This window comes from Streptopelia decaocto (assembly GCF_964273445.1).
Source record: "Streptopelia decaocto genome assembly, contig: HAP1_SCAFFOLD_50, whole genome shotgun sequence".
In the NCBI taxonomy this organism is placed as follows: domain Eukaryota; kingdom Metazoa; phylum Chordata; class Aves; order Columbiformes; family Columbidae; genus Streptopelia; species Streptopelia decaocto.
Window position 1 is genome coordinate 398,707 of NW_028115722.1, and position 13,053 is coordinate 411,759.

The following is a 13,053-nucleotide window of genomic DNA, read 5'->3' on the forward strand; positions in this document are numbered from 1 at the left end:
CCTGGGTCCTTCCCGGTCTCCTGGGTCCTTCCCGTTCTCCTGGGTCCTTCCCGGTCTCCTGGGTCCTTCCCGGACGCCTGGGTCCCTCCCGAACTCCTGGGTCCCCTCCCGAACTCCTGGGTCCCTCCTGAACTCCTGGGTCCCCTCCCGAACTCCTGGGTCCCCTCCCGAACTCCTGGGTCCTTCCCGAACTCCTGGGTCCCTCCCGAACTCCTGGGTCCCTCCCGAACACCTGGGTCCCCCCTGAACTCCTGGGTCCCCTCCCGAACTCCTGGGTCCCTCCCGAACTCCTGGGTCCCTTGGGGCACTCCTGGGTCCCTCCCGAACTCCTGGGTCCCTCCCGAACACCTGGGTCCCCCCTGAACTCCTGGGTCCCTCCCGAACTCCTGGGTCCTTCCCGAACTCCTGGGTCCTTCCCGGACTCCTGGGTCCTTCCCGGACGCCTGGGTCCCCTCCCGAACTCTTGGGTCCCCTCCCGGACGCCTGGGTCCCCTCCCGAACTCCTGGGTCCTTCCCGGACGCCTGGGTCCTTCCTGAGCTCCTGGGTCCCCTCCCGAACTCCTGGGTCCTTCCCGAACTCCTGGGTCCCTCCCGAACTCCTGGGTCCCCTCCCGAACTCCTGGGTCCTTCCCGAACTCCTGGGTCCCTCCCGGACTCCTGGGTCCCTCCCGAACACCTGGGTCCCCCCTGAACTCCTGGGTCCCCTCCCGAACTCCTGGGTCCCTCCCGAACTCCTGGGTCCCTTGGGGCACTCCTGGGTCCCTCCCGAACTCCTGGGTCCCTCCCGAACACCTGGGTCCCCCCTGAACTCCTGTGTCCCTCCTGAAATCCTGGGTCCTTCCCGAACTCCTGGGTCCCCTCCCGAACGCCTGGGTCCCTCCCGAACTCCTGGGTCCCCTCCCGAACTCCTGGGTCCCCCCCGAACTCGTGGGTCCCCTCCCGAACTCCTGGGTCCCTCCCGAACTCCTGGGTCCCCCCCGAACTCCTGGGTCCCTCCCGAACTCCTGGGTCCCCTCCCGAACTCCTGGGTCCCCTCCCGAACGCCTGGGTCCGCTCCCGGACGCCTGGGTCCCCTCCCGAACTCCTGGGTCCCCTCCCGAACTCCTGGGTCCCCCCCTGAACTCCTGGGTCCCCCCCAAGCTCCTGGGTCCTTCCCGAACTCCTGTGTCCCTCCCGAACTCCTGGGTCCCTCCCGAACTCCTGGGTCCCTCCCGAACACCTGGGTCCCCCCCGAACTCCTGGGTCCCTCCCGAACTCCTGGGTCCCCCCCGAACTCCTGGGTCCTTCCCGAACTCCTGGGTCCCTCCCGAACTCCTGGGTCCTTCCCGAACTCCTGGGTCCCCCCCGAACTCCTGGGTCCCTCCCGGACTCCTGGGTCCCTCCCGAACACCTGGGTCCCCCCTGAACTCCTGGGTCCCCTCCCGAACTCCTGGGTCCCTCCCGAACTCCTGGGTCCCTTGGGGCACTCCTGGGTCCCTCCCGAACTCCTGGGTCCCTCCCGAACACCTGGGTCCCCCCTGAACTCCTGTGTCCCTCCTGAAATCCTGGGTCCTTCCCGAACTCCTGGGTCCCCTCCCGAACGCCTGGGTCCCTCCCGAACTCCTGGGTCCCCTCCCGAACTCCTGGGTCCCCCCCGAACTCGTGGGTCCCCTCCCGAACTCCTGGGTCCCTCCCGAACTCTTGGGTCCCCTCCTGAACTCCTGGGTCCCCTCCTGAACTCCTGGGTCCCCTCCCGGACGCCTGGGTCCCCTCCCGAACTCCTGGGTCCTTCCCGGACGCCTGGGTCCCTCCCGAACTCCTGGGTCCCTCCTGAACTCCTGGGTCCCCCCCGAACTCCTGGGTCCCTCCCGAACTCCTGGGTCCCCTCCCGAACTCCTGGGTCCCCTCCCGAACGCCTGGGTCCGCTCCCGGACGCCTGGGTCCCCTCCCGAACTCCTGGGTCCCCTCCCGAACTCCTGGGTCCCCCCCTGAACTCCTGGGTCCCCCCCAAGCTCCTGGGTCCTTCCCGAACTCCTGGGTCCCTCCCGAACTCCTGGGTCCTTCCCGAACTCCTGGGTCCCCTCCCGAACTCCTGGGTCCCTCCTGAACTCCTGGGTCCCCTCCCGAACTCCTGGGTCCCCTCCCGAACTCCTGGGTCCTTCCCGAACTCCTGGGTCCCCCCCAAGCTCCTGGGTCCTTCCCGAACTCCTGTGTCCCTCCCGAACTCCTGGGTCCCTCCCGAACTCCTGGGTCCCTCCCGAACACCTGGGTCCCCCCCGAACTCCTGGGTCCCTCCCGAACTCCTGGGTCCCCCCCGAACTCCTGGGTCCTTCCCGAACTCCTGGGTCCCTCCCGAACTCCTGGGTCCTTCCCGAACTCCTGGGTCCCTCCCGGACTCCTGGGTCCCCTCCCGAACGCCTGGGTCCCCTCCCGGACGCCTGGGTCCCTCCCGAACTCCTGGGTCCCCCCCTGAACTCCTGGGTCCCCCCCAAGCTCCTGGGTCCTTCCCGAACTCCTGGGTCCCTCCCGAACTCCTGGGTCCTTCCCGAACTCCTGGGTCCCCTCCCGAACTCCTGGGTCCCCTCCCGAACTCCTGGGTCCTTCCCGAACTCCTGGGTCCCCCCCAAGATCCTGGGTCCTTCCCGAACTCCTGTGTCCCTCCCGAACTCCTGGGTCCCTCCCGAACTCCTGGGTCCCTCCCGAACACCTGGGTCCCCCCCGAACTCCTGGGTCCCTCCCGAACTCCTGGGTCCCCCCCGAACTCCTGGGTCCTTCCCGAACTCCTGGGTCCCTCCCGAACTCCTGGGTCCTTCCCGAACTCCTGGGTCCCTCCCGGACTCCTGGGTCCCCTCCCGAACGCCTGGGTCCCCTCCCGGACGCCTGGGTCCCTCCCGAACACCTGGGTCCCCTCCCGAACTCCTGGGTCCTTCCCGGATGCCTGGGTCCCCTCCTGAACTCCTGGGTCCCCTCCTGAACTCCTGGGTCCCCTCCCGGACGCCTGGGTCCCCTCCCGAACTCCTGGGTCCTTCCCGGACGCCTGGGTCCCTCCCGAACTCCTGGGTCCCTCCTGAACTCCTGGGTCCCCTCCCGAACTCCTGGGTCCTTCCCGGACGCCTGGGTCCCCTCCCGGACTCCTGGGTCCCCTCCCGAACTCCTGGGTCCCCTCCCGGACGCCTGGGTCCCCTCCCGGACGCCTGGGTCCCTCCCGAACTCCTGGGTCCCCTCCCGGACGCCTGGGTCCCTCGTTGGGGAGCGGGGGTCGCTCCCAGGTTCTGCCACCGGCATTTTTATGGATTATTTTTCCCCACAGACGCTGAAATTCCAGCTGGGGAGGTTCCCCCAGGTGAGAAACATGCAAATGAGACTCTGCATATTCATGAGCAGCCCGTTGGCTCCTCCCACAGCCATTCGGGGGGACCCAGGAGTCCGGGGGGACCCAGGAGTTCGGGAGGGGACCCAGGCGTCCGGGAGGGGCCCCCATCCCCCACCCTGCTGTCGCAACAACCCCCAGGACAGTTGAAACGGGAGGGGGAGGAACAACGGACCCAGGCATCCGGGGGACCCTCTCCAAAGGGACCCAGGCGTCCGGGAGGGGAACCCAGGTGTCCCGGGGGGGACCCGGGTTTCTGGGGGGGATGGACCCAGGAGTCCAGGGGACCCTCCGCTAAGGGGACCCAGGCGTCCGGGAGGGGACCTGGGTGTCCAGGGAGAGGGACCCAGGCGTCCGGGAGGGGGAACCCAGGTGTCCCGGGGGGGACCCGGGTGTCTGGGGGGGATGGACCCGGGTGTCTGGGGGGATGGACCCGGGTGTCTGGGGGGATGGACCCGGGTGTCTGGGGGATGGACCCGTGTGTCTGGGGGATGGACCCGGGTGTCTGGGGGATGGACCCGGGTGTCCCGGGATGGACCCGGGTGTCTGGGGGATGGACCCGGGTGTCTGGGGATGGACCCGGGTGTCTGGGGGGATGGACCCGGGTGTCTGGGGGATGGACCCGGGTGTCTGGGGGGATGGACCCGGGTGTCTGGGGATGGACCCGGGTGTCTGGGGGATGGACCCGGGTGTCTGGGGGGGGATGGACGCGGGTGTCTGGGGGGATGGACCCGGGTGTCTGGGGGGGATGGACCCGGGTGTCTGGGGGATGGACCCGGGTGTCTGGGGGGGATGGACCCGGGTGTCTGGGGGGGACCCGGGTGTCTGGGGGGGATGGACCCGGGTGTCTGGGGGATGGACCCGGGTGTCTGGGGGGGATGGACCCGGGTGTCTGGGGGGATGGACCCGGGTGTCTGGGGGATGGACCCGGGTGTCTGGGGATGGACCCGGGTGTCTGGGGGGGATGGACCCGGGTGTCTGGGGGATGGACCCGGGTGTCTGGGGGATGGACCCGGGTGTCTGGGGGGGATGGACCCGGGTGTCTGGGGGATGGACCCGGGTGTCTGGGGGGATGGACCCAGGTTTCTGGGGGGCTGGACCCGGGTGTCTGGGGGATGGACCCGGGTGTCTGGGGGATGGACCCGGGTGTCTGGGGGGATGGACCCGGGTGTCTGGGGGGGATGGACCCGGGTGTCTGGGGGGATGGACCCGGGTGTCTGGGGGGGATGGACCCGGGTGTCTGGGGGGATGGACCCGGGTGTCTGGGGGGGCTGGACCCGGGTGTCTGGGGGGATGGACCCGGGTGTCTGGGGGATGGACCCGGGTGTCTGGGGGGATGGACCCGGGTGTCTGGGGGATGGACCCGGGTGTCTGGGGGCTGGACCCGGGTGTCTGGGGGGATGGACCCAGGTTTCTGGGGGATGGACCCGGGTGTCTGGGGGGGATGGACCCGGGTGTCTGGGGGATGGACCCGGGTGTCTGGGGGGATGGACCCGGGTGTCTGGGGGGGATGGACCCGGGTGTCTGGGGGGATGGACCCGGGTGTCTGGGGGATGGACCCGGGTGTCTGGGGGGATGGACCCAGGTTTCTGGGGGGCTGGACCCGGGTGTCTGGGGATGGACCCAGGTTTCTGGGGGGATGGACCCGGGTGTCTGGGGGCTGGACCCGGGTGTCTGGGGGGGATGGACCCGGGTGTCTGGGGGATGGACCCGGGTGTCTGGGGGATGGACCCGGGTTTCTGGGGGGATGGACCCGGGTGTCTGGGGGGATGGACCCAGGTTTCTGGGGGGCTGGACCCGGGTGTCTGGGGGATGGACCCGGGTGTCTGGGGATGGACCCGGGTGTCTGGGGGGATGGACCCGGGTGTCTGGGGGGGATGGACCCAGGTTTCTGGGGGATGGACCCGGGTGTCTGGGGGATGGACCCGGGTGTCGGGGGGGATGGACCCGGGTGTCTGGGGGGGATGGACCCGGGTGTCTGGGGGGGATGGACCCGGGTGTCTGGGGATGGACCCGGGTGTCTGGGGGATGGACCCGGGTGTCTGGGGGGGATGGACCCGGGTGTCCGGGGGATGGACCCGGGTGTCTGGGGGATGGACCCGGGTGTCTGGGGGGGATGGACCCGGGTGTCTGGGGGATGGACCCGGGTGTCTGGGGGGGATGGACCCGGGTGTCTGGGGATGGACCCGGGTGTCTGGGGGATGGACCCGGGTGTCTGGGGGGGATGGACCCGGGTGTCTGGGGATGGACCCGGGTGTCTGGGGGATGGACCCCGGTTTCTGGGGGGATGGACCCGGGTGTCTGGGGGATGGACCCCGGTTTCTGGGGGGATGGACCCGGGTGTCTGGGGGATGGACCCCGGTTTCTGGGGGGATGGACCCGGGTGTCTGGGGGATGGACCCGGGTGTCTGGGGGGATGGACCCGGGTGTCTGGGGGATGGACCCGGGTGTCTGGGGGGGATGGACCCAGGTGTCCCGGGGGGATGGACCCGGGTGTCTGGGGGGATGGACCCGTGTGTCTGGGGATGGACCCGGGTGTCTGGGGGATGGACCCGGGTGTCTGGGGGATGGACCCCGGTTTCTGGGAGGATGGACCCGTGTGTCTGGGGATGGACCCGGGTGTCTGGGGGATGGACCCGGGTGTCTGGGGGGGGATGGACCCGGGTGTCTGGGGGATGGACCCGGGTGTCTGGGGGATGGACCCGGGTGTCTGGGGGATGGACCCCGGTTTCTGGGGGGATGGACCCGTGTGTCTGGGGATGGACCCGGGTGTCTGGGGGATGGACCCGGGTGTCTGGGGATGGACCCGGGTGTCTGGGGGATGGACCCGGGTGTCTGGGGGGGATGGACCCGGGTGTCTGGGGGGATGGACCCGGGTGTCTGGGGGATGGACCCCGGTTTCTGGGGGGCTGGACCCAGGCGTGTGGGGGGAACCCAGGAGCCCGGGGGACCCTCCGCTAAGGGGACCCAGGCGTCCGGGAGGGGGAACCCAGGTGTCCCAGGGGGGACCCGGGTGTCTGGGGGCTGGACCCGGGTTTCTGGGGGGATGGACCCAGGAGTCTGGGGGGGCTGGACCCGGCAGCACTTCTGCGGGGGGACCCTGGTGGCCCCCCGGTGGGTCCTGTCGGCCGCTCACTGCTTCATAGGGTGAGTCTGGGGTTTGTGGGGGAAATGGGGAACCCCCTGGGGCCTTGGGAGAGCCCGGGAACCTCCCTGGGCCACCTAGAGCATCACTGGGCCACCTATAATGGCACCGGGCCCCCTAGAGCCCCCTTGGGCCACCCAGACCCCCGTTGGGCTCCCTAGAACCTCCTTGGGCCACCTGGGACCTTATTGGGCTACCTAGAGCATCGCCGGGATCCCTTGAACCCCCTGGAACCACTTGGAACCCCCTTGGGCCACCTAGAACCCAGCTGGGAGCCCTAGAACCTGGTTGGGCCACCCAGAACCCTACTGGGCCACCTGAAACCTTCTTGGGCCACGTAGACCCCTGTTGGGCCCCCCGGGCCCGTGAACACCCAGACCCCCCCGCTCCCCTCCCCATTGTCACCCTGTCCCTCCTCGCCCCCCTCCCCCATTGTCCCCCCTGTCCCCCCCCAGCCCCTCGGGCCCCCGGGCGGAGCTGCGGGCGTGGCAGGTGGTGGCCGGGCAGCTCCGATTGGCCGATGGCGATGACGTCAGCGATGAGGTCAGCGGGCAGCAGCGGGCGCTGTCGGCCATCTTGGTTCACCCTGGTTTCCGGGGCGTGGCTGGCGGTCACGACCTGGCCCTGCTGCGATTGGCCGAGCCGCTGTGGGCGGGGCCGGGCTCGGGCGTGGCCCCCGTGTGCCTGCCCCGCCCCGGCCACGCCCTCCCATACGGCGCCACCTGCTGGGTCACCGGCTGGGGACACGTGGCCGAGAACGGTGAGGGGGGCCCGGATGCCTGGGTCCTCTTGGGGGGACACGGTCCCACGGCCCATTGTTCCCATTGTCCCCCGTCCCCTGTCCCATTGTCTCATTGTCTCCATTGTCCCCATTGTCCCATTTTCCCCCTGTCCCCATGTCCCCCTGTCCCTATTATCCCATTGCCCCCATTGTCCCCATGTCCCCCCATCCCCATGGTCCCCATTGACCCCATTGTCCCATTGACCCCATTGTCCCCATTGTCCCATTGTCCCATTGACCCCATTGTCCCATTGACCCCATTGTCCCATTGTCCCATTTCCCCCCGTCCCCATTGTCCTCATTGTCCCCCTGTCCCCATGTCTCCCTGTTCCATTGTCCCCATTGTCCCCATTATCCCATATCCCATTGTCCCCCTGTCCTCCTGTCCCATTGTCCCCATTGTCCCCATTGTCCCATTGTCCCCATTGTCCCCATTGACCCCATTGTCCCATTTTCCCCCGTCCCCATTGTCCTCATTGTCCCCCTGTCCCCATGTCTCCCTGTCCCCTTGTCCCCATTATCCCCATTATCCCATATCCCATTGTCCCCCTGTCCTCCTGTCCCATTGTCCCCATTGTCCCCATTGACCCCATTGTCCCATTGTCCCCCGTCCCCATTGTCCTCATTGTCCCCCTGTCCCCATGTCTCCCTGTTCCGTTGTCCCCATTGTCCCCACTGTCCCCATTGTCCCCCGTGTCCCCTGTCCCCCGCAGTGTCCCTGCCCGCGGGGTCCCCCCTCCAGCAGGTGGCGCTGTCCCTGCTGAGCCCCCCGACCTGTAACTGCCTGCACGGGACCCTGCGGCGGCGCGAGCTGGAGCGGCCGGCGCGGCGCGGCATGGTGTGCGCGGGCGGCACCGAGGGCCACGGAGCCTGCCAGGTGCCTATAGAGCCACCTATACACCCTATAGACCCTCGGGAGCCTCCCATAGGGATGTGGGGGGCGTGGGGTTATGGGGGTTCGGGGGCGCGGCATGGTGTGCGCGGGCGGCACCGAGGGCCACGGAGCCTGCCAGGTGCCTATAGAGCCACCTATACACCCTATAGACCCTCGGGAGCCTCCCATAGGGATGTGGGGGTGTGGGGTTATGGGGGTTCGGGGGCGCGGCATGGTGTGCGCGGGCGGCACCGAGGGCCACGGAGCCTGCCAGGTGCCTATAGAGCCTCCTATACACCCTATAGACCCTCGGGAGCCTCCCATAGGGATGTGGGGGGTGTGGGGGTTATGGGGGTTCGGGGGCGCGGCATGGTGTGTGTGGGCGGACAGGAGGGGCATGCGGCCTGTCAGGGACCTATAGAACACCCTATAGATGCCATAGAATCCATAGGGTCACCTACAGATCTTGTAGAATGTGTAGAGTCCATAGGGGGGCTATGGCCCTATGGGGGTCCCAGGCGGACTTGGGGGCGCTGGGGCTGGTCTATGGGGCTCTATAGAGCTCTATATGGATACACAGGGCTCTATAGGTGTCTATAGGTGCTCTGTACCCCCCAGGCAGACTCGGGGGGGGCCCGTTTTATGTCCGTGGGTCTGTATGTGGTCTCTGTGTGGTCTGTATGGGTCTCCATGGTGCCTTTAAGTGTCTCTATGGTACCTGTGGATGCTCTATGGTGTCTCTATGGTGTTTGTAGACGCTCTATGGTGTCTCCATGGTGTCTCCATGGTGTCTCTATGGGGTTTGTAGACGCTCTATAGTGTCTCCATGGTGTCTCTATGGTGTCTCTATGGGGTTTGTAGACGCTCTATAGTGTCTCCATGGTGTCTCTATGGTGTCTCCATGGGGTTTGTAGACGCTCTATAGTGTCTCCATGGTGTCTCTATGGTGTCTCTATGGGGTTTGTAGACGCTCTATAGTGTCTCCATGGTGTCTCTATGGTGTCTCTATGGGGTTTGTAGACGCTCTATGGCGTCTCCATGGTGTCTCTATGGTGTCTCTATGGGGTTTGTAGACGCTCTATAGTGTCTCCATGGTGTCTCTATGGTGTCTCTATGGTGTCTCTATGGGGTTTGTAGACGCTCTATGGTGTCTCCATGGTGTCTCCATGGTGTCTCTATGGGGTTTGTAGACGCTCTATGGCGTCTCCATGGTGTCTCTATGGTGTCTCTCTGGGGTTTGTAGACGCTCTATGGCGTCTCCATGGTGTCTCTATGGTGTCTCTATGGGGTTTGTAGACGCTCTATAGTGTCTCCATGGTGTCTCTATGGTGTCTCTCTGGGGTTTGTAGACGCTCTATGGCGTCTCCATGGTGTCTCTATGGCTGTGTCCCCCCAGGCGGACTCGGGGGGCCCGGTTGTGTGTCTGTCCGGCGGTCGGTGGGTCCAGGCCGGGGTCCTGTCGTTCTCGGCGGGTTGTGCCCGCGCGGGGGGTCCGGCCGTAGCCACGGGGCTCCCGGCCCACGCGCGGTGGCTGCGGCGCCACCTCCCGCCTGCCGCCTTCCCGCCCAGCCCCAGGGAGGCGCCCCCTGCTGGGCTGGAGGACGGACTGTGCCTGGGTGAGCTGGGGAACCCTGAACCGGGGGGCACCCAGGGGTTCGGGAGGGACCCAGGAGTTCGGGAGGGACCCAGGTGTTCGGGAGGAGACCCAGGGGTTTGGGATGGGACCCAGGAGTTCGGGAGGGACCCAGGAGTTCAGGAGGAGACCCAGGAGTTCGGGAGGGACCCAGGAGTTCAGGAGGGACCCAGGAGTTCGGGAGGGATCCGGGAGTTCGGGAGGGACCCAGGCGTCCGGGAGGGGACCCAGGCGTCCGGGAGGGACCCACGAGTTCAGGAGGGACCCAGGAGTTCAGGGAGGGACCCAGGAGTTCAGGGAGGGACCCAGGAGTTCGGGGGGGACCCAGGAGTTCGGGAGGGACCCAGGAGTTCGGGAGGGACCCAGGAGTTCAGGAGGGACCCAGGAGTTCGGGGGGGGACCCAGGAGTTCGGGAAGGACCCAGGAGTTCGGGGGGGGACCCAGGAGTTCGGGAGGGACCCAGGAGTTCGGGAGGGACCCAGGAGTTCAGGAGGGACCCAGGAGTTCGGGGGGGGACCCAGGAGTTCGGGGGGGGACCCAGGAGTTCGGGAGGGACCCAGGAGTTCGGGAGGGACCCAGGAGTTCAGGAGGGACCCAGGAGTTCGGGGGGGGACCCAGGAGTTCGGGAGGGACCCAGGAGTTCGGGAGGGACCCAGGAGTTCGGGAGGGGACCCAGGAGTTCAGGAGAGGACCCAGGAGTTCAGGGGGGGACCCAGGAGTTCGGGAGGGACCCAGGAGTTCGGGAGGGACCCAGGCGTCCGGGAGGGGACCCAGGCGTCCGGGAGGGATCCAGGAGTTCAGGAGGGACCCCGATGTCCGGGAGGGACCCAGGAGTTCAGGAGGGACCCAGGCGTCCGGGAGGGACCCCGGCGTCCGGTGAGGCCCGTTTCCCGCAGGGCTCAGGACCCGCAGGGCTGGCAGGTGGTGGCCGCGGGCGGCGCCGCCCACGCGGGGTCGCGGCTGCAGCTCCACGGCGCCTTCGTGGGCGCCGGGCGGGGCCACGACGTGGCGCTGCTGCGGCTGCAGCGCCCCCTGCAGCTCGGGAGGAGCCTGCGCCCGCTCTGCCTGCCCTACGGGGACCACCGGCCGCCCCCGGGGACGCGCTGCTGGACCCTCCTGGGGCCGCGGGGTGAGTGGCGCCGGGCAGCCCGTGTCATCCCCGTCACCCCGTGTCACCCTGTGTCCCCTGCACCCCGGTGTCCCCATCCCCGGTGTCCCCATCCCTGGTGTCCCCATTTCTGGTGTCACCTCCATCCTTGTTGTCTCCAACCCTGGTGTCACTCTTGGCCCTGATGTCCCCAACCTTGGTGTCGCCAGTTTCAGTGTCACCTCCATCCCTGGTGTTGCCATCTCTTGTGTCCCCCCCCCGGTGACATCCCCATGTCCCCCGCCATGTCCTCTCATAACCCCCGTGTCCCCCCAAATCCCCATGATCCCCATGTCCCTGTGTCCCCGTGTCCTCCCACATCCCCATGTTCCCCTGTCCCCATGTCCCCTGTCCCGTGTCCCCCCATATCCCTATGTCCCTTTGTCCCCGTGTCCTCCCACATCCCCATGTCCCCCCGTCCCCATGTCCCCCCGTCCCCATGTCCCCCCGTCCCCCCATGTCCCCCCGTCCCCATGTCCCCTGTCCCGTGTCCCCCCAGGTCCCCATGTCCCTTTGTCCCCCCCGTCCCCATGTTCCCCCGTCCCCATGTCCCCCGTCCCGTGTCCCCCCATATCCCCATGTCCCTTTGTCCCCCCGTGCCCATGTCCCCCGTCCCCATGTCCCCTGTCCCCGTGTCCCCCCATATCCCCATGTCCCTGTGTCCCCGTGTCCCCCCCCGTCCCCATGTCCCCCGTCCCCACGTCCCCTGTCCCGTGTCCCCCCAGGTCCCTGGGTCCCGGAGCAGCTGCTCAGCGTGGAGGTGACAATGGCCGAGTCCTGCGGGGACACTGGGGACCCCGAGGGGACCCCGACCCCCCCTGACACCGTCTGTGTCACCGGACCCGAGAGCGACAGCGCCTGCCAGGTCCCCAAACGGCCTCCCGGGGTCCCCATGTCCCTTTGGGGGGGGTGGGGGTCCCCATGTCCCTTTTGAGTCCTTTGGGGGGTCCCAAACATCCCTTTTGGGGTCCCCAGATCCCTTTTGGGGGGTTTTGGGGTCCCAGGGTCCCATTTTGGAGTCCCCATGTCTCATTCTGGGGTCCCTTTTGGGTGGGTTGGGGTCCTTTTTGGGGTCCCTGGTGTCCTCATGTCCCTTTTTGGGGTCCCTTCTGGGATGTTTTGGGGTCCCTCGGGGTGTCTCCCTTTGGGGGGGTTGACCCCAGGACACTCCGTCCCCACTTTCGGGGTGTCCTCCCCCCCGCCATGACCCTGACTTTGGGGTGTCCCCGCAGGCGCCGCCGGGGTCCCCCCTGTTCTGCCTGGAGCGGGGGGTCTGGTTCCTGCTGGGGGTGGCCGGCGGGGGGGGCTGCGGGGCCCAGGGCCCCCCCAAGTTCACGGCCGCCCCCCAATACGAGCGCTGGATTCTGGGGGTCACCCGGGAGGCCTATTTCAGCCAGACCCCCCCCGACCCCCGCGAGGAAGAGGAGGAAGAGGAGGACGGGGGGGACCCCGACATCTGGGGGGACCCCGACAGCTGGGAGGAGCCTGGAGACTGGGGGGACACCCCAACAATGGGGGACCCAGGCGTCCGGGAGAGCCCTGGAACCACGCGGGACCCAGGCGTCCGGGAGAACACCAGTACTACAGGGGACCCAGGAGTCCGGGGGAACCCTGAAATCACAGAGCACCCCAGGACCACTGAGGACCCAGGCATCCGGGAGGACCCCAACGCTACAGGGAACCCCAGGATCACTGAGGACCCAGGCGTCCGGGAGCACCCCAATACTATAGGGAACCCCAGGATCACTGAGGACCCAGGCATCCGGGAGGACCCCAACGCTACAGGGAACCCCAGGATCACTGAGGACCCAGGCATCCAGGGGGACCCCAATACTACAGGGAACCCCAGGATCACTGAGGACCCAGGCATCCGGGGGGACCCCAACGCTACAGGGAACCCCAGGATCACTGAGGACCCAGGCGTCCGGGAGCACCCCAATACTATAGGGAACCCCAGGATCACTGAGGACCCAGGCGTCCGGGAGCACCCCAATACTACAGGGAACCCCAGGATCACTGAGGACCCAGGCATCCAGGAGCACCCCAATACTATAGGGAACCCCAGGATCACTGAGGACCCAGGCATCCAGGAGCACCCCAATACTACAGGGGACCCAGGCATCG

The 13,053-nt window shown here is 67.8% G+C and overlaps 1 protein-coding gene across 1 annotated transcript; it reads left to right on the forward strand.

The window, feature by feature from the left end:
• Positions 1-6,395: 6,395 nt before the first annotated feature.
• Positions 6,396-13,003, forward strand: LOC309452647 (serine protease 53-like; the record flags this gene model as incomplete). Its single annotated transcript, XM_082077290.1, has 8 exons — positions 6,396-6,496; positions 6,950-7,254; positions 7,989-8,152; positions 9,546-9,840; positions 10,537-10,911; positions 11,655-11,794; positions 12,162-12,905; positions 12,995-13,003. 8 exons carry the CDS (start codon positions 6,396-6,398, stop codon positions 13,001-13,003), a joined length of 2,133 nt encoding a protein of 710 aa, XP_081933416.1.
• Positions 13,004-13,053: the final 50 nt, after the last annotated feature.